General features: G+C 40.1%; 1 protein-coding gene across 3 annotated transcripts; it reads left to right on the plus strand.

The window, feature by feature from the left end:
• The first annotated feature begins 1,825 nt into the window (after window positions 1–1,825).
• slc31a1 (solute carrier family 31 member 1) lies at window positions 1,826–17,861 on the plus strand. Of its 3 annotated transcripts, none has more exons than XM_038271990.1 (6): window positions 1,826–2,004; window positions 15,289–15,431; window positions 15,506–15,578; window positions 15,662–15,830; window positions 15,936–15,983; window positions 16,348–17,861. In XM_038271990.1, the coding sequence occupies exons 2-6, from the start codon at window positions 15,294–15,296 to the stop codon at window positions 16,547–16,549; spliced, it is 630 nt and encodes a 209-aa protein (XP_038127918.1). In that variant the 5' UTR covers window positions 1,826–2,004; window positions 15,289–15,293; the 3' UTR covers window positions 16,550–17,861. The 3 variants fall into 3 exon arrangements, with proteins under 3 accessions (XP_038127918.1, XP_038127917.1, XP_038127919.1); XM_038271989.1 differs by having other exon boundaries at window positions 15,292–15,431; XM_038271991.1 differs by lacking the exon at window positions 15,936–15,983 and having other exon boundaries at window positions 1,828–2,004; window positions 15,292–15,431.
• The last annotated feature ends 2,505 nt before the right edge of the window (window positions 17,862–20,366 follow it).

Consider the following 20,366-nt stretch of genomic DNA (forward strand, 5'->3'; position numbering starts at 1 on the left):
GGCCATATAAACAATCAGATCAACGAAGCGTATACATACTAACAGAGCGACGACGAAAACACAACCACAAGCCAGGCTACTCTTGCCGAAACCAGTCGGGAGAAGAGCAAAAACATCTTTTCCTCTGAGAAAAGCCTCCAGAGCAGTGTTTTGCTCTTCTTTCAGTGAAGAAATACTCTGTAATTCCGATAAAACTTGCTCGATAGCCACGCTAACGCTAGTTTCATCGGCTGAAGCCGCCATGTTCTTTAGACTGAACTGTCGCGCTTCTCGTTGCGTCACACCTCAACCCGCCTCAAAGCCAACGCTGATTGGACGTTCGTTTGGTGAACGGCTCCAAATTTTCTTTAACGGAGAGTCTCCAGACTAATTAGCGAGTGAAACCTTGAAAGCTCGCGAGATCAGGATGGTCTAGATGTGTCTAGTAGTTCCCATTGATTTTGCTCGTAAAGTGGGGAGAATGGCGCTAGGCTAACCGCACCGTGACGTCACTGCCGGAAGAAAGGCCCTCTGCCACAACCAGCTGGGGGTTTGATCAGACAGGGCAGAGACACTAAAGAAGAGAAAATTTAAATCCTTTATTTATTTTCTTTACTAAAAACATGTAATAAATATCAGTTACTCCAGTTCTCTCCTACAATCAGTGACACAGTGGACGGGGTTGTTCTTTAAGAGCCAGACGGACCCGTCCATAGATAAATAAACCTTATTTCTACAGGATTGAGATAATTAATTGCTTGCAAGGACACTTTGACCAGAATAAATAAAATGATAAAAGAGGACTAGTGCTAGTCCTGCACGTTGACTGCAGACCTGAATCATAAAGAAGAGGAGAATGAAATGTTTATAGCTGCGTTACGTGCTCAGATGGATGATGGACAGCACAATAAAAGCTCAGAACAATGATAAGATCAGCAACCTGCTGAGGTTACAGCGTCTCTGTAACATCATAAAAACATGAACTCGTCTGAACCGCCATTATCTGTCTGCACGACCCTGACCCCGTCACGTTGTTTAGGTATGATTTTATAATCATTTAGTTTTGATTTTATAATAATCTAGCTATGATTTTATAATTTTGTTATGATTTTTATAATAATTTAGTTATTATTTAATAATTTAGCTATGATTGTATTATAATACTCTTATGATTTTATAACTTTTTTATGATTTTGTCATAATTTGGTTATGATTTTATAATTTAGTAATATTTTATAATTAATTTAGTTATGATTTTATAATTCAGTTATGATTTTATAATTCAGTTATGATTTTATTATAATATAGTTATAATTTCTTAATTTAGTTATGATTTTATAATAACGGTTCAGATCATTGAAGCAAAGGAGTTAATTTGAAAATTATTTTAATTAATCTTTATTGTTAATTTTTATCCAAAATGAATTGTTTTTATCAACATTTGGGTGATTAGTATAATGAAATATAGGCTATTTATAATTATATAGATTTTTTTATCGCATTTTTTATGATTTAAACTCATAAAACCACGATATATAAATTTGATTCCATTCTAATTTATATAGTAAGGTTTTATTTTATTAGATTGTTACATTAATAAAAATGTAGAGATGATTTTCTTCCTGACATATTAGTTTCATTTTCTTTAACTAAGCTTTCTTTTCTCACAAATTAATGGAATATTTCTGCTCCGTCTCCACGCGCCATGTCAGGCTGTGGAAGGTCATGTGACTTCCGTTTGAAAAAAAAGGCCGTTGACGTGGCTGAAACATAGCCCCGCCCCTCACTATTAATTTCACTTTTCGATTGGATCAAATGAATCAGGAGCATCTTTAACCCCGCCCTCTTTCTTACGCTCCTGACGTCATGACGCAGTGGACGGAAGCGGCTCCGTGCTAAACTTTAGGAAAATCCTCGCTCCGGTCCGTATTTGCTCTATTCGTCCTCTGGACCCGGTTCAGTTCTGCACGCCTGGAGGTTAGAATTGACGAGCGGACCCAGCAGAAGTTCGAGGATCGGTTACAGGTGAGTTCGCCGCTGGTTCTGATCCAGTTGGTGAGTCAGTGACCTCTGCTGCTTCACGTTGGTCTGACCCTAGGCACCAAAACCAGACTTCGGAGAGAAAACGGAGGTTTTTTCAAAGTTCGGGTTCCAGTGCGGATTGAGTTCTAGAAAGGGGCTCATTTTTTATTTTCTCTGAACCGGACAGGTCTAAGGGTTAATTCGGTGGCATGTAAGCTAATCAGTGCCAGCTCTTTGAAATGTTTCCACAGCGTTTGTTTGCTTTTCAGCGAGTCTTGCTTTGCTTTGATCCTCCTGACCTGAATCAGTTCTTCCTCTCAGAGGACGCGGCGGCTCCTCGGTCCTCCCTCCGTGTGTTTGTGCGAATCGGGCAGAATAAATGCGATGGGTCAGGAACTAGCAGAGGAGAGACGCCTCAGCCCCGGATCAGCTCAGAAACCAGCGAACAAACCGCTTATTATCCAAAAACCTCTGGAGGAGGAAAAAAACTCAGAGGCGGAAGGAAAAAAAAAAAAAAGAGGGTCAGAAGGTCCAGTGGCGGTTCTAGACCAAATGTACCAGGGGCCCAGGAGGGGGGCCGTGTGTTTTCATTGGGGCACAGAAAAGCATGAAATAAAAAGGATTCGAACACTGGTGTAACTTTCTGAAGGATTGTTGTGGACAAATCCCCACCAATAATTTTTGCTTTTTTTTCCGCTGATTTACTTCTGCCAACAGTAACTGGGGTTTAGGTGCAACTAACTGTGCTCGGAGCAATTTCCGTCCATGTTTTTTTCCTAGGGTTTCAAGAATACTATCTCTTCAAACGTAATCGAATCCGTCGCTTTGGGACATAATATTATTTGGGGTCGCTTTTCACTGCGTACAGAGTCGCTAGGTGGAGGAGGAGGAGACACAGCAGCACTCAGTGAATATTAACCGGCAGCTACTTTGATAGACGGGTTGGTTAAAAAAAATCAGAAATGACACTGAAAAATCCGTTCATTACACATACAGAGCTTTTTCAGCTGAAAATGGCAACAGATTGTACATTTATATAAGTTAAAAAAGCTGGGCTTCTCAGAGGATCATTACTCAGAGTTATTAAAATGAACACATATCTGTTTTTTTTTCTTATTGAACAGAGAATCAGACTGCAGAGCTTCTAGAGATCCTAAAAATGATTTTCTCTGGCATCATTAAATCGGTAGACGGGTTCATAAATCTGTTTTTAAGCAAAAACACAATTAGGGACAGCTGCTGATTTAAAGGTGAAGCAGATTTACTAGGATATGCAAAATGCAATAAAATATACCCTCAAGTTTACAAGAAAAAATATGCAACACTATAATAAAATTCAACATATAATTTTGTCTGTTGTAGTTCAACGAGACTCGGAAATAGCTGCACCAGAAACCCAGAGACAGCCGGACTCACAGGGCGCAGATTTCAAATTAAAACATAAGAAACCTACAAGAATTAGAGCACAAATAATAAAAATTAGTGTATAAATTATTTTTGAAATATAAGGTTCAATATATAGACTTTGGCTGTTAATGACATATGGGAGAAATTTCTATATTAGATTTAGCTGCTTGTGAAGGAGGAAAATCACTGATGCAGCTTAAAGGGAAGCTGTGCATGGATGGAAGTGAAGTTGTGTCCGTACTAAGAATGCAGGATATAGTATATATATATATATATATATATATATATATGTATATATATATATATATATATATATATATATATATATACTTTCATCTGGTTTGGTCTGCCGCGGTTTCCGTAGACTCGTGAACGCGCTTTCAGGAAATCCTATACACTACTGTTTATGCTCTAAAAACATTCTAAATGACTTCGTTTCGAGTAAATTCTGGATGCTACCCACTCAGGACACTTGGAATACATTGGACGAGCAGTATGGAGGAATATTGACACGTTTTTTGTGGACTTTTATGGACCTTTCTGCCTCGGGCGCCATAGACCTCCATTATTTGAATGTCAGCAGACAGCAAGAAGCCTCCCAGATCTCCAGATGCATTTGAGATATCAAAAAAGTACTCCAGAGTGTTGTTCAGCATGGGGGTGAGTAGAAAATGAAGGCTAATCATGTTTTGGGTGTACTATTCCTTTAAAGGCGTATTCCATCCCAAAGCTTTTAACAGGATCTGCTTTGTTACATCATCCAAACAGAAGAGTAAAAGTTTTCTATCTAAACATTCATCTGATTGCATCAAATCACAGCCCTGCAGAAATCCCTCCTCTACAATTAGCAGGGCTTTTTTCACAACTTTATCCAGAACCGTTTCTGCTACTATTAAAGTAGTCTTAGGGGGAAACAAACGTTGCACAATAAAAAAAAAAAAACATGAGAGGTAAATAAAGAAAATTAAAACATAAACCACAAAATAAACAAATGGAAAAAGAAGTTCCAAAGTTCAGCTGTATTCAGTACTTAATTATATGTTTGTTTGTCTTTTAGCCTTTTTTGTTTTGTTTTTTAAGCCTTGGATTGAATCAAGATACAGTTTAACATCCATTAAAAAAGAGGTCAGAGCAGTTTCCTGTCTATTAATTTAGATTTAAGGATATGAAACTAAGCAAGAAAGGAGATCAGAAGAAAGGAGATCTCTTTACCGTATTAACAGGATAGCAGTGCAATCAAAGTTAGACACTTTCGTCGGACAACATGCAGTAATTTATACATGTTTTAAATCAGATCAGGTCCAGATTAGCCAGCAGGTGGGTCCAGATTGCGGTCCACTAATCTGTGACCTCCGCTATAGATAGTATAGAAGGAAATCTGGTTGGATATTATTGGATATCAGAATAATTATCCTGATTAATCATCTATTCATTAGTGTTGCTGTTTGCAGCATGAATGCAGCAACGGAGGGAAAGAAAACATGAAGAAACATGGCTGAACACCTTTAGTTTCACTTTGTGGACTTTCTGATTTTAAGGAGTTAAACTGAACGAACCTTAAAAGGAATTCGGATGGAGGTGCTTAATCAAATACTTTATTACACCCCAAAATTTCTAGTAGAGATAGACTACGTTCACACAGCAGCCTGAAGTGACCAAAACCGATTATTTTGGCCCATATGGGACCTGGATCTGATCTTTCCATGACAGTCTGAACAACCCAGATCTGTTTTTTTCCAATGTGACCCAGGCCGCTTTGCTATTTGGTCCCGAATCCGATACGAATCAGATCTTTTGAAATGCGACCTGTGTCTGAACGTCCAGGTCGCATTCATCCCACCTGAACGTCGTTAATACCCGACAAACGTCACTATTCTGGGTCTTGTTATGAAAAAGCGGCAAGAAAAACAACAATCAGTGCTGACAATGATGCAGAGAGCAGTATTTATGTTAACCATCTTGAAAACATTGTGTTTTTATGGTTGGAAAAGATTGCTAGATGCGCACCGCCGCTACCGTCCATGTTTACCCCCATAGAGCTTGTATAATATGAAGCAATATGCTTCTGCTCTCCTTTAATCCTGTCGACCTCTCAGCAGCTTGAACTCCACCCGCCTGCATCAACCTGCTCAGATAAAAGCAGATGGCGCTTTGTGACGTTCATGTGATTGGCTTAGAAATAAATGGTCGCCCACAGGGGCTACCGTCATGTGACTGTCTGAAACAAGACATATATCTGATTCATTACATCTTATCCCCTGTGGGGAAAAAAGGTTTAAATTGTCCCGTGCGTGTGTACGTCTAGTGGATGTGTGGATGTTTTGTGTGTTTTGGTGAATATCGACTCTCATAGCTTCATTGAAAGGAATAGAAATCAACTTTATTGTCATTACAGCATCACAAGTACGAAGCACTGAAATGTAGTTTGCATCTACCCAGAAGTGCTATACAGGAGAGAAATATTTCTTTACATGTGTACAGAAACTATGAATGCATGGAATATAAATGGTTTATAATAATAATTCAACTTTATTGATCACACTGGAGAAATGTAGCTCTGCATTTAACCACGCAGTGGGCTGCCATCCAGATCCAGTGTTTGTTTGTTGTTACTCATTTATGTATACAAATATAAACAGACCTTCCTAATCCAGAGCCGTCTAATGTCTTGTAGTACTGTAGTATAGAACTGTTATTATAATTCAATGGCTGTATTATAGTATTGTTTATTAAGTTGCAGATGGCCGCTCACACTGAGTCTGGTTCTTCCTGTTCAAAGGGAGTTTTTCCTCTCCACTGTCGCTACAAGCATGCTTAGTGTGAGGGATTGCCTTAGAGCAAAGGTCACGGATTAGCGGACCACGGTCCGGATCCAGAGCCACCTGCTAGCTAATCCGCACCAAACCAGATTTAAAACATTTATAAATTCCTGCATGTTGTCTGAGGACGGTGTCTAATTTAACTTGCGCCGCTTCTCCTGTTAATACGGTAAAGCCCTCCGGAGCGTCCGGCTCCAGGTTGCGCGTGATCCAAATTAGTCGCTTATCCTGTTACCCTGCGCAATGTTATCATTAAATTCGTAGTAGCAAACCATGCAGAAATGAACGCTTAATTTAATATGACATATTTTAAAAAAATCCCCATCAGCATCCAGCAGATGTTTCTGATGAGATGAGAAATCTGCTTCCTGGTCTTTTGAAGCACCGATAGTTTGCATCCAATCTTTTAAGTTAGTAGTTTTTTTTAAATATAAGAGATTATCCTCTAATTTGTAGTTACCGATCTGTTGTTACTATATTTTAATTTGACAAACCGGATCTTCTCGCCGCTCTTTTTCCTGTTTGGTGCGATTGAAATAGCGGATCTGGACCTGGCCGGACCGGAGCGGAGCCTGAACATTTAGAGGATGTTTGGCTCAACCTGCTGCTGTGAAGCAGGATTCTCCACCATGAACAGAATCAACAATAAATCTGGATCCAGGCTCAAAATGAGCTCCTTGATATGTGCTTGAGAATAGCTTAGTCTCCGGTTAAACCCAGGTTTAAAGCCTTGCAGGGCAGCCTAAAGCCCACTGCTCCTCCTGCTCTTTATTCGGACCCTGCTGATTTTTAATTGGTTACCGCTGGTTTAGAATCAATGAGTCGATGCAATCAACTGGTTTTCCTTAGATAGAAAACTTCTGATGATCTGGTTGAACTATAAAGTGACCTGAGATGACATATGTTGTGAATTGGTGCTATAGAAATAAACTAAACTGAATTAGTAGTACTGTGATGTGTACTTTTAGGCTGTATTATAGGGGTACTATAGTCTAATTTATTATTATTTTTATTTATTTATTTAACCTTTATTTTACCAGGAAGTCCCTTGAGATAAAATCTCTTTTTCGAGGGAGATCTGATACTATGTGAGAGTTCATCTTCCACTGAATGCTCTCAGTCAGGGTAAAATTTAATCTTTCAAAGCTTTGATGCTGATCTGGACTCCCAGAATCCTGGTTCTGTTCTCAGCAGAGGTTCTGTCTGATTTGGACCTGATGTCTTGCACTGTTTGAGGGCAGCTGGACTGAAAGCTGCAGGTCTGACCCCACCCAGAACCACGAGTTGTTTCAGAACGCGGACCCCGCTGTGATCGGGGGCCCTGCGGCCGACCCAGTCTGTTTTCTTTCTCATTGTTTGGGGTGTTTGTTGCGTTTGGCTCTTGGTACCAAGCTGCAGGAAGTCCAAACTCCACCTGGTTCCTCTGGAACAAAGAGGGAGCTAAAATCACAGAGCGGCTCCTGGAAGCCTGCTGGTTCTGATCCCACTGATGGAAACGAATCGGGTCGTCATCAGAGGGATGAAGCAGCAGGACGGTGATCCAGTCCAGAACCTTTGGGTTACTAATCACAAACAGGAGGGCCGGGTTTGGTTCTGATCAGTCAGGGCGGCCTGTCCCGTTTCTGATGCTTGTTCTGATGAAATCTGATGATCAAATATGTGTTTGTCTCAGTCAATCATTGATGGGTTCAGCTTTGCAGCTGATTGGCTCTCAGAGAACCAGGATGGCCTCCTATTGGCTGCAGCCGTTTTTATTTAGCATGAAGGCTCACTCGCCCCTCTGCATTTGATCACCAATCTCTCTCTCTGTCTTCTCAGATTCTGATGAACCTGAGCAAACATCAGACCCATGATGCTTTGCTCCAAAACTAACTAACTAGCTGTTTTGGTATCGGATGAATGATTCAGATCCAGTTTTCCTATCAATCATTCCCTCTTTAAATTAAATCTCAAAGCAATATTTAAAATAATCTTAAAGCGACATCGATCTTTCAGTTCCTAGTATTGTTTTTAAAAAATCAACACTTTTTCTTCCTAAAACAGTGAGGGGGAAATGGGCGCCCTCTGCACCGCCGCTCAGGCAGATGGCGCCGTGGAGTCTTTTTGCTATGCGGCACCGCGTCATATCTGTATTCTAGGGCGTCAGAGTGGAAGACGTGGACTGACTCACATCCTAAACAACATGGAAACCAAAATAACTGAATGATTAATATATATGCAGAACATTTTTTTAATTATCTATGCGTTTAATTTTGATAGCTGGGAAAAATATTGCAATATAAATTGATAATATCGTATTGTGACCCAAGTATTACAAAATATATGCAAGCACTTTTGGTAGGATGGTTTATTTATCTAATGGCGACCAGGAGGAATATCTAGTTAGATGCTAGAGTTAGCATCTGTGGCTGTTAGCATCTTATGTCAGAGGTTTTGCATTCTGGTTGATATCGCCTGATATTTGGTGGTTTATAGCTTCTTTGGAAATGAAAAAACACACACTGAGCTAATTAGAAACTGTGCAGCTAAAGCCGGACATGCACTGTATGATTTTTTTTTTTTTTTGTGCCCTTTTTTGGGCCGATTCTCCAGTCGTACAAGAATGTCTTACCTGTTTCGATCGGGCAGAGTTTCAGCCTCCTCGTGCGTCCGGGAAGTATCGTAGTACACAGCGGGTAATGAGGGGCGATCAGCCTCTCACGACCACCTCCCGATCAGGAATCGTGAGGTCAGGATTAGGGGTGTGGCGATTCCATTCAGTATCGATTTCCTGACCCAACGATTCGATTATTTTTGATACTCAAGAATACACCACGATACGATTCGATTAATTGGTTCATTTATTTTTTTTTTTTGCACCTTACAGGCTAAACAAAGTTTCAAGTTTGAAATAAATCAATGAAAGCTGTAATATCGTTATGTGTTTTTTTTTAGAAACAACAGCAAATAACAGAAGTAGAAAAGTTGCATCAAAAAATACTGCAGAAAATCAGTGCAATGAGTTCAATGCAATACCTCGGCTCCAGATGCCCCGCCCCCTCCACAGACGCTCCGCTGCTCCTCTCCCAGATTGTAGCTGACCGCAGACAGGAGGCCGACTTGTTTGGTTTTTATGACCGAAATTGTGGAAAACAACTCGTGAAGTTTGACCCGCTAGAAGAGCGAGGTGCTCGAGAACGCTGGGACCCTTTTTCCACCTGGATCTCCGCTCTTTTTGGCCCTCATGTCCCTCCGTCGTCAGACTAAACTCGCCCCCACTTCCTCGCCGCCTCGGCCGTATCTAGACTCACAGTGTGTAGCACAGACCACGCTTCAATATTGAGCATAATTTAAAATGTCTGCATCAAGCTCACTGCAACACACTGCTGTAAGAGTATAACCAGGAAGCGAGGTAGGAGGGCAAGATGGGTTTAGTGCCACCGCAGCACGGGAGGAGAATTACATCCAGGAGCAAACGGATAAAAAAACTTGAATCGATTCTCTTTTGGACGTATCGATGCATCGGATCGTCGGCTGTTGGATCGATGCATCGATACAAAACGATTATTATTTACACCCCTAGTCTGGAGAAAATCAAACATGTGTGATATTCAGTCTGCCGTCAGAAGGCGGTCGTGAGCAAATCCTGCAGTTGAAGCAGAGCTACGAGCCGATTTACCAGAACCTCCAGCACTGCGCATGACAACAGAGTTCTTCTTCCAGATTGACGCGTCCAACCAGCGCCATCTCTCAAGAGAACAAACATCGAGAGCTGTGAACTTTTAAACCCTGCGGTTTCATCGTACACTGTGAGCTGTAGCTGCGTGCAACGATTGGAAAATATCGTACAGCGGACGCCCGGCTTCACAGCACGGCTGTAAACTCATCAGTCCTAGATTAAGTCCAACAGCAGCGAGGAGGAAGGATCTGTGACGACGCCTCTTTGAAATACAGCATCCATTTATGAATTGTAATACAAATAATACATTTTTTCTTCCTCTTATCGCCACAAAAGCATCAGTATCTAGCAAATTGATAATTATTGAGATTAATTGGTGATTGGTTGAGGAAATCTGACCCAGAGCAGGGATTAGTTTCTCAGCCTGTACAGTGAAAGTGTTGCTGGTCGAAGCGCCTCCTGTGGGATGTGAATATCTCCGCTCAGGGGCCTCGTATGTGAACCGTATGTAAACAGAAAAACTCTTTGTGTGTCAACCTTTCAAACTTGACACGGAGCTGCAGAAATACATGCCAACTCGCAGAACTTGTCCAACTGGATGCCTTTAGTTTTATTTACCTCCGATGGATCAAACCTGATGATTCTAACGATAATACAGGAAGGATAACTGAAGAATCAAAGCAATACGTTCACCAGAAAGAAGAGTTTATAAGAAAATGACAGGAGGACAGAGAGAAACAGAATAAATAAGACATTTTCACATCAACGTTTTTCAGTCTGTTCAGAAACTGTGTTTCCTGTTCAGATCCAGAGTGAAGTTTCTCTGGTAACAATAATAGAATAAAGGATGAACGTTAAAAGTCAGTTTTCTGCTCTTTAGAGGAGAACAGATTTCCAAAGGAAGCATTAAAACACAAAAAATCAATCCAGTTTGTTTCCAAACATGATTTTTATACATTTAGTTATTTTTCCCATAATGCAGCAGCGCTGCTTCTCCCCCACCCCTACCAACCCCCGGTTTCCATGGAGATGCTGTCACCAAGTTGACTTTAGTGAGCTGGTGTGGAACCTAGATGCAGATGTGTGTTTGTTCAGAACCCTGAACCAAACTGGCCGAACGGGTCGAGTGAGACAGACCAGGCCTGGAGAGAGAAAGTGAAAGAACGAAACGCCTCAGCAGGCGGGGTCAGAACGCGCCGTCAGGAGGAGGACATGTACATGACCCCCACAGAACCCAGAACCCCTGGCTTTTACTGACCGAGTCCAAGCTGGGGCGTTGCACTGCGCTCTGAGGAGCCAATCAGAGGTGAGGAAGGGGCGGGGCTTATGGCACGCCTGCTTCAGGTCATTAGTGAAAGAGGAGACGGTTTCACTGGGTTTACTGTGATTTTTAAGGTGGTTTTGATCAGAGAGAAATGCTGAATTAGTTTGAGTTTCTTCATCAGATCCGACAGATGTCTTCACTAACTTATGAGGACTTTTTGCTGTTTCTCTCATATCTGACTTTTACATTCTGACACATTATGCCGAATTTATCGGCCTAATTCCAATTAGGCCGGTATGGAAGAGCATTAGGGCCACTGAAAAAAAAAAAAAAGTTAACTGATTTTTTTATTATTATATTTCAGTTTAATATGGTAAAAAAGTCAGAATTCTGACTTTAATCTCAGAATTCTGACTTTAGTCTCAGAATTCTGACTTTAATCTCAGAATTCTGACTTTAATCTCAGAATTCTGACTTTAGTCTCAGAATTCTGACTTTAGTCTCAGAATTCTGACTTTAGTCTCAGAATTCTGACTTTAATCTCAGAATTCTGACTTTAATCTCAGAATTCTGACTTTAGTCTCAGAATTCTGACTTTAATCTCAGAATTCTGACTTTAGTCTCAGAATTCTGACTTTAATCTCAGAATTCTGACTTTAATCTCAGAATTCTGACTTTAGTCTCAGAATTCTGACTTTAGTCTCAGAATTCTGACTTTAATCTCAGAATTCTGACTTTAATCTCAGAATTCTGACTTTAGTCTCAGAATTCTGACTTTAGTCTCAGAATTCTGACTTTAATCTCAGAATTCTGACTTTAGTCTCAGAATTCTGACTTTAATCTCAGAATTCTGACTTTAATCTCAGAATTCTGACTTTAATCTCAGAATTCTGACTTTAGTCTCAGAATTCTGACTTTAGTCTCAGAATTCTGACTTTAATCTCAGAATTCTGACTTTAATCTCAGAATTCTGACTTTAATCTCAGAATTCTGACTTTAGTCTCAGAATTCTGACTTTAGTCTCAGAATTCTGACTTTAGTCTCAGAATTCTGACTTTAGTCTCAGAATTCTGACTTTAGTCTCAGAATTCTGACTTTAATCTCAGAATTCTGACTTTAATCTCAGAATTCTGACTTTAATCTCAGAATTCTGACTTTTTTCTCAGAATTCTGACTTTAATCTCAGAATTCTGACTTTAATCTCAGAATTCTGACTTTAGTCTCAGAATTCTGACTTTAGTCTCAGAATTCTGACTTTAATCTCAGAATTCTGACTTTAATCTCAGAATTCTGACTTTAGTCTCAGAATTCTGACTTTAATCTCAGAATTCTGACTTTAATCTCAGAATTCTGACTTTAATCTCAGAATTCTGACTTTAGTCTCAGAATTCTGACTTTAATCTCAGAATTCTGACTTTAGTCTCAGAATTCTGACTTTAATCTCAGAATTCTGACTTTAGTCTCAGAATTCTGACTTTAATCTCAGAATTCTGACTTTAATCTCAGAATTCTGACTTTAGTCTCAGAATTCTGACTTTAATCTCAGAATTCTGACTTTAATCTCAGAATTCTGACTTTAGTCTCAGAATTCTGACTTTAGTCTCAGAATTCTGACTTTAATCTCAGAATTCTGACTTTAATCTCAGAATTCTGACTTTAATCTTAGAATTCTGACTTTAATCTCAGAATTCTGACTTTAGTCTCAGAATTCTGACTTTAATCTCAGAATTCTGACTTTAGTCTCAGAATTCTGACTTTAATCTCAGAATTCTGACTTTAATCTCAGAATTCTGACTTTAATCTCAGAATTCTGACTTTAGTCTCAGAATTCTGACTTTAATCTCAGAATTCTGACTTTAATCTCAGAATTCTGACTTTAGTCTCAGAATTCTGACTTTAGTCTCAGAATTCTGACTTTAATCTCAGAATTCTGACTTTAATCTCAGAATTCTGACTTTAATCTTAGAATTCTGACTTTAATCTCAGAATTCTGACTTTAGTCTCAGAATTCTGACTTTAATCTCAGAAGTTTTTTTTTTTTTTATCAGAATTCTGACTTTAATCTCAGAATTCTGACTTTAGTCTCAGAATTCTGACTTTAGTCTCAGAATTCTGACTTTAGTCTCAGAATTCTGACTTTAATCTCAGAAGTTTTTTTTTTATCAGAATTTTGACTTTTTTCTCATATTAAACTGAAATAAAATTTAAAAATCAGCTAGCTTAAAAATCAATTAGCTTTTTTTTTTTTTTTTTCAGTGGCCCTAATCCTCTTCCTTAGGCCGGTAAAAGGCACAGTCAAATATTTAATCTTGCTTTACCCTCTGACATAAGGCTATTTTACTCACCAGCTCTTAAAGCAGCAGATCTCAGCTGATTTTCGATGCCTCACTATTATCCTACATCATTAAGGTTGCTAATCCCTGTTAAGGTTTTTCAAAAGTTTTATACAAATCATTATTATTAAAATTTCCATTTATAAAGCCTATTCTTTGCAAGAATAATTGAACAAAATTCTCTCCATAAGAGCAGGGGTCAGATTCAAGAAGTGGGTTTTCTGAAAACTCTTTTAAGATTTCTAAACCTAAAATAAGGGAAACTATTGACATTTCCGTTTCACAGAGTTTCCTGATCCTCTGTTTCAGTCACCGTAGCATTAATCCCCTCAGAGCTAACCTGGTCGCTAAACTCAGAGTTTCCTCTGTCTCCGCTCTCATTACAGCCAATCAAGTTGATTTATTTCCTGACTGAGTCCGATTTTTGTCATAGTTTTGAGCAAATAGTAAAAATATAATTCACTAGGTCCTTTAGACACATTAGGTGTTTAAAACAATCATTGCGTGTCCGTTTGATGAGAATCTTATTAAAGAATGATCGGCATATTTTCACAGAGAATAGGGTGCAAACTGTGCCTGTTTAGTTTTTATTTTATTTTACTCAAATTGCTCAAATAAATAAACAAACAGAAATTATGTTCAGATTACACATAAATAGATTATTTTCGCAGGGAGAAAGGAATTACTTTAAGATTAGGATTCACTCGATGAAAACAACCCACTGGCATAATGTGAAGCCATTCTATGGGACTGATAGCCGCTAATAACGGTAATTTATTGGGATGATAACAGCTGAAGCGGCTGGAAACAGACACTTAGTGTTTACTATGTAAAAGAAAACTGAATCAACATGAGGAGGAACTCACAAAAACACTACAAAAAACAATTGAATTACTTACTTTTTGGTGTTTTTTGAAGCGTATGGTGATCTGACCTTAAATTGTTTTTTTTTTTTTACATGACTAAAGGGATACAGGCCCGTTCGGGTATTTTAAAGTCTATTTTTCATAAGAAACTAAAGGGATAAACACTAACCTGACCTAACACAAGACTGGAGAAAAACCCAGAGGGACAGTGTGTGACGTTACACCATGTTCCATCTGAAAACATCCCTTTAGTTCCTCGCATTACTATTTCTTATCTCTCTTTACCAAAATAACAGATTATTGCTCATATCTCCTTTTTCTGAATCGTATTTATTAAATTTTTTAGGATTTAAAATGTTCCTGAAGCCTTTAAGGGTAACTGACATGACTTCTGGGTTCTGGGCCGGGCCTGGTCTGTGTCAGACATAAACAGAGACTCTGCTTCAGACAGGAAGCGGGCAGTAAGTGTTGCCGACGGCAACCCCTGACCTTCCTGTTAATGTTAACGACGTTAGGATCTGATTTGTAGAACTCTGATTGGTCGCTTCTGTCTGCTGTGGCCTCAGGGCTTGACGGCCAATCGGATTAGAGCAGGGGCTCTGCCCTGTGATGTCAGGCTGTTACCTCGGTTACGGCTCCCGGTTGAGCTTATCGGGCGTTGTGATGTCAGTCTCTGGCAGTCTGTGGACGAGTGAGCGTCAGAGAGCGAGCGTCCGGTTCGGTGGGCGGTTCTGGTGCGAGGACGGGGAGTTTGTCGGATCTGTTCGGTGCAGCAGCCCAGTCGCCATGACGATGAGTTAACTTGAGCTTTAGATCTGGAACTTCTCGCTCTGACAGAACTCTGTGTGAGGAGCGCAGTATCGCAACTCCGTCAGCTGGCGGCGCCACATCTAATAGCTTTTCCCGCCTCCCTCTGACTCTTGTTTTTTTTTCTCTCTAGCAGCCATGGACCACTCGGACCACATGAACCACATGAACCACATGAACCACAGCACCATGGAGCACGTTCATCCCACCATGGCAACCACCACCGGACACGACCACGGAGGAGGGGACAACGGAGGACATACGGGACACATGATGGTGAGCGAAACATTCGTCTCCGTTTGACCCGACAGCGGACATGATGTCATAACATTTTCCTTTTGGTTGCCCAGGCGATGACCTTCTACTTCGGCTACAAAAATGTGGAGCTGCTGTTCACCGGGCTGGTCATCAACACACCTGGAGGTAGGTGCCGCAGGACGGCACGCCTTAAGTAAGACGTCCCCTGACCTGCCTGTTAACCATCTGTTACCCTGCCATCCAATCAGAGATGGTTGGCGCCTGTATAGGTGTGTTCCTATTGGCTATTCTCTACGAGGGGCTGAAGATCGGTCGGGAGATCCTCCTGCGTCGCAGTCAGGTTAACGTGCGCTACAACTCCATGCCGCTACCTGGCGCCGACGGGACGATGCTGATGGAAACGCACAAGACAGTCGGGTAGGTCTCCATGCACATGTATGCAGATGAAGTAGCGCCAGCCGCGACGCGCTTAGCTTGGAGGCGGAGTTTGTTATGATGTGACCTTGTGATGTTTCCTGTCAGCAACTGTCCAGAAGGGGCAGAGTCCGTCTTCTTTGGATCGCTTTGCAGGTAACTTAGGCGTGTTTGGGTCTGGGATGCCCCAATGAGCGCAGACGGGTTCGAGGTGGAGGGCTTCTGTTTGGGCCTGTAGGGGGCGCCCTGCTCTGAGCATTGCTAACTTTACCTTTCTTCCTGCAGCTGCTGCTTTCTCTCTGGATATTTCCTCAGGAGTTCTGGCGATGGTTATTATTAACTAACAGGGAACAGTTTAGACGGGTTTAGTCCTGACAGGGTGTTAGAAGGTGGGGCTTAACGTGTGGTCGGTTTATGTCAGGCTCAAACTAAGCTGATGGCTCTCTGGACGGTTTTAAAGTTTCACTTCCTCATGAATAAAAGTTTTAGCACAAACTGACGGCCTTTCTTTCGTCCTCAGGCAAAGGATGCTAAGCCCCGCCCACTTCCTGCAGACTTTCCTACACATCATCCAGGTGGTGGTCAGCTATGTCCTGATGCTTGTCTTTATGACCTACAACGCCTACCTGTGCATCGCCGTGGCAGTCGGCGCCGGCATGGGCTACTTCCTGTTCAGCTGGCAGAAGGCGGTGGTGGTGGACATTACGGAGCACTGTCACTAACAAACCGCCACACTTAGCTTCAAGGTTACCTCTGTACCGGTCACCATGGTAACATCTCGTCATACTGTAGGTTAGCGACTAATCCTGGAGGATGGAGAGCCCTCGTTGTTGGGGTTTTCCTTCTTAAATTTAATGTCACGCAGGTGATAAAGGCCAGCCAATCAGAGCCTAGATCACCTCAGGATTCCTTCTTTTTTTCGTTGTTTTTTTAGTGCCATAAGAGCGTTTCTCAAAAATGGCTCTTAGTCAGTAGCTTATTAGTGGAGCCAGTAATCACCAAACAGGACATGATCAATACTTTGGTCCTCGGGGAGCGAATGAGGGACCTTTAGATTAGCTTCACTCAGTAAACCGATTTTATAACAGGAAAACATATTGAAGCATTTTACTCTAATTTTATTTCCTGTTTACATTTTTCACAATAAACTTTCTTTTGTTTGTTCTGAGAGGGAAAAAAAAATCCAGTAAATTTTTTTACATGATATATGTATATAAAGAAAATGATCACAGAAATCATTTATTCTAATAGTTTTTCTGTTGCGGTAAAGTCCGGCAGTCGGGGTGAACAGTTCTGATCGTTAGCTTGTCTGACGCCGCCATCGGCCTTAAAGCCGCCGCCCACTGCCTTACTGTGACAACGCCCATGCTGCCTTTCGTCATCATACGGAAAAAGCCTCAGTGTTGTAGCTTTAGCCACCAACTGTTAAGAGTTGTTGGGTTTTAATTATTTTTGATCTGCTGACACTGGAATCGGTGGAGTTAATATGTGGACCAATGAGATTGCAGGGATGGATTACATTTGTGGTTTCTTCATTATTCTGACCAAAATCATGTTCTTCAGTTACAATAAGGCCTTAGTTCTGTTCAGGGAGCCTCTGGCTGTCTGTTTTTTCACTGAATGAAGGAAAATGTGGATCCCGGACAAGCCCCCAACGATGGAGGAACTCCAGCTTAAAAACACTAAAACTGAGACGACCTGTTGCTAATAAACTGTGCAGATGAATGTGAGGTCTTTTCTATCCGTCATAAACAAGCAGCTCTTTATAATCATTCAAATCTTTGTTATCGATTCGTTTTTACCGATCGGAGCTTTTTGAATCAGAACTTCACCTATTCGTGTTTGGATGTCAGCAGGTTCAGTGCCACCCATATCAGCTGTTAGTGTGCTGAGTGCGAGTGAATGAGGATACAGTGGTGTTGTCTCAGTTTGACGTTAAAAGTTGTGAAGGAAAACTTTTACTCTGATGTCTGAAATTAATTTAAATGTATCTGATGCTGGAATCATATGAATAAAGTTTATGTGAAAGCAGAATCTGTCTCCCTGTTTCAACATTGCTCAGTAAAACCAACAGCCTTAATCAGGTTTAAAAACATTGAATTATAAAAACAGATTAAACTAGACAGCAGATTTGCAGTTGGAAAAGAGTAAAAGAACACCATCTGCTCCCAGTTGGTGGATGGTTTGACCCGCGGTAGGACAGCAGGGCAAATTAATGACCAGGAAGGAGATGCAGGTGATCAGAGGGTCAGTAGCCTTATTTTCCCCTAAAACAAAGGATCTGACTGAACAGGATCTTTAAATGATCTGGTCAGCTCATGGGAGTCGCAACTTAAAGCGACTGAACCAGTACTATTGCAATCGCACCAAACAGGAAAAAGAACGACGAGGAGATCCGGTTTGTCAAATTAAAATATAGTAACAACAGATCAGTATCTAGATATTAGAGTATAATTCTTATATATTCTTAAAAACTAAGAGCGTTAATTAAATGATTGGAAGCAAACTATTGGTGCTTCATCAGACCAGGAAGCAGATTTCTCATTTTGATTAAAATTTGTGTTTTATCCTGAGAGGCTTAAAGGTTTAATCAAATCCAGTCAAAACTTCTAAGAGTGACTCTCGCAACTTCAAAACAAGCTTTTTATCTTGTATATGGATGAAGAGATGCTGAGTTTAGAAGCAGAGAAAAAACAGTTCTTCCAAAACATGTATTATCCTCCTAGTTAAATCCTGTTAGAAAAATCCACAACAGAAAGAAAATATTTGGGCAGAAACCGAACATCTGCTGGATGATGATGGGGATTTTTTTAATATGTCATATTAAATTAAGCACTAACAGGTTTCATTCAGGAATGAGTAACTAATTTAATGCCATCAACAAGTACCATGTACACAAGTTATTAGTGTACATGAAATATGAAGGAGCTGTTCCATGACTCTTCCATGACTCTTGTATGTATAAATATATAGATATTAATGTAACACAGCAAATTCCAGCATCTTTACTGTGGAAAGGCTGCAGCCATGTTCCGAATTCCTTGTTTTCCCGCCACTTTAGTTGAAATTAGCATTTTCGCCATTCTCCAGCTTTTTCTCCGCCTAAAGCTTCTTTTCCAAACTTACGGCTTTATGATCAACCGGAAGCAGTTCCGTTCAAATTAATCAGATATATCTGACGAAATAGTTTTTATAAAAAAATTTTTTAATAAAGCATTTCAAATGCCACGATATCACATTTAATGAATTTTAGTGCCGATTATGGCCTTAATTTAAAAAAATAATAATAATGTAATGGCTTTTAATGATTTTTAATGACCCTCGGAAACCCGGGTTAATTTCCGCATGTTTTGCTGCTTTGAATTGAATAATATCATGCATGCTCTCCTCGAGATCCGAGGAAATCGGAGCGGATCAAGACAGGAGGAACAGCGGAGGCTGTAAGCTTTGCTTTGAGCAGGAGGTCCGGAGTGCAGCGGGATTTCGGGGTAATTAGGCTCTTCATGGTAGCATCAGCTGATCCACTGAGAAACATTTTATGAACGGAACAAATTCAGAGATAAATGGTGGTTTGATAAAAACAAATAATTGTTTTTTTTTTTTCATGAGCTCAAAGCAGAAGTAAAGTACAAATACTGTTACTTTACTTGAGTAGAAATTTTGGCTACCAATACTTTACTGGATTAATTATTTTCTTTTAGACAACTTTTTATTTTTTTTCTCCTTATATTTTAAAAATAGACTCATTAGTTTTGTTTCATTTAAGCTCATTTTCATCATGGCCTGTTGGCATTTAAAAAAAAAGATAAAACCACATTTGTGGTTGGACTCGGTGCTGCCCCAACTTGTTGTTCGCCACATACCAAAATAAATAGTTTTTCAAGATGATGCAAAGTTAAATGTGACTCAGTTTTCATTAGTTATAAACGTAAGAAAATGAAGTCTAAGGAAGTTATCACCCAGAATGTTTCTTTAATAGGGTAGAAACCAGTATAAGGTTTAAAGCTTCTGTCCTTAGCATTTTTTCCTGCATTACTTTTATACTTTAAGTAGTTTTAAAAATTGAACTTTTACACTTTTACACACGGAAGAGGATTTGGGCCACTGAAAAAAAATAAGTTAACTGATTTTTTAATTTCATTTCAGTTTAGTTTGGGGAAAAAGTCAGAATTCTGACTTTAATCTCAGAATTCTGCCAGCTAAGAAACATGTTAGCATCAAGCCATAGCCATGTCTGTTTTAGAGACATAGGGCCGGATTTATCAAGATCCAATTTTGCGTGCAGTAATTTGCGCTCGCAAACTGGAATTTTGCGCGAGGGGCTGAACCATGGTTTGCGGGTGATTTAACAAGAGCGATTGCGTAACTGGTGGCAGGTGCAAAACTGTTGGAGACGCCCTATTTAAATGATGGTTTTGCGCGTTTTGTGGTTTGCGGCAAAGTAGTTTGTAGTCTGTACAAACTAGTGCATTAAGAAATTTAAATCTTACAGTGACCCCCAACAAAAAAAAATAAAAAATAAATATATATATATATATA

This window comes from Cyprinodon tularosa, unplaced genomic scaffold (assembly GCF_016077235.1).
Source record: "Cyprinodon tularosa strain WSP-4 unplaced genomic scaffold, ASM1607723v1 ctg813, whole genome shotgun sequence".
Lineage (NCBI taxonomy): Eukaryota > Metazoa > Chordata > Actinopteri > Cyprinodontiformes > Cyprinodontidae > Cyprinodon > Cyprinodon tularosa.

What these genes read in the sequence shown, in the direction of transcription:
- slc31a1 (XM_038271990.1), top strand. Translation starts at nt 15,294, where the DNA reads ATGGACCACTCGGACCACATGAACCACATGAACCACATGAACCACAGC. An exon ending in GACATACGGGACACATGATG is followed by an intron (nt 15,432 to 15,505) that starts GTGAGCGAAACA and finishes TTGGTTGCCCAG; the next exon opens with GCGATGACCTTCTACTTCGG. An exon ending in GGTCATCAACACACCTGGAG is followed by an intron (nt 15,579 to 15,661) that starts GTAGGTGCCGCA and finishes CCATCCAATCAG; the next exon opens with AGATGGTTGGCGCCTGTATA.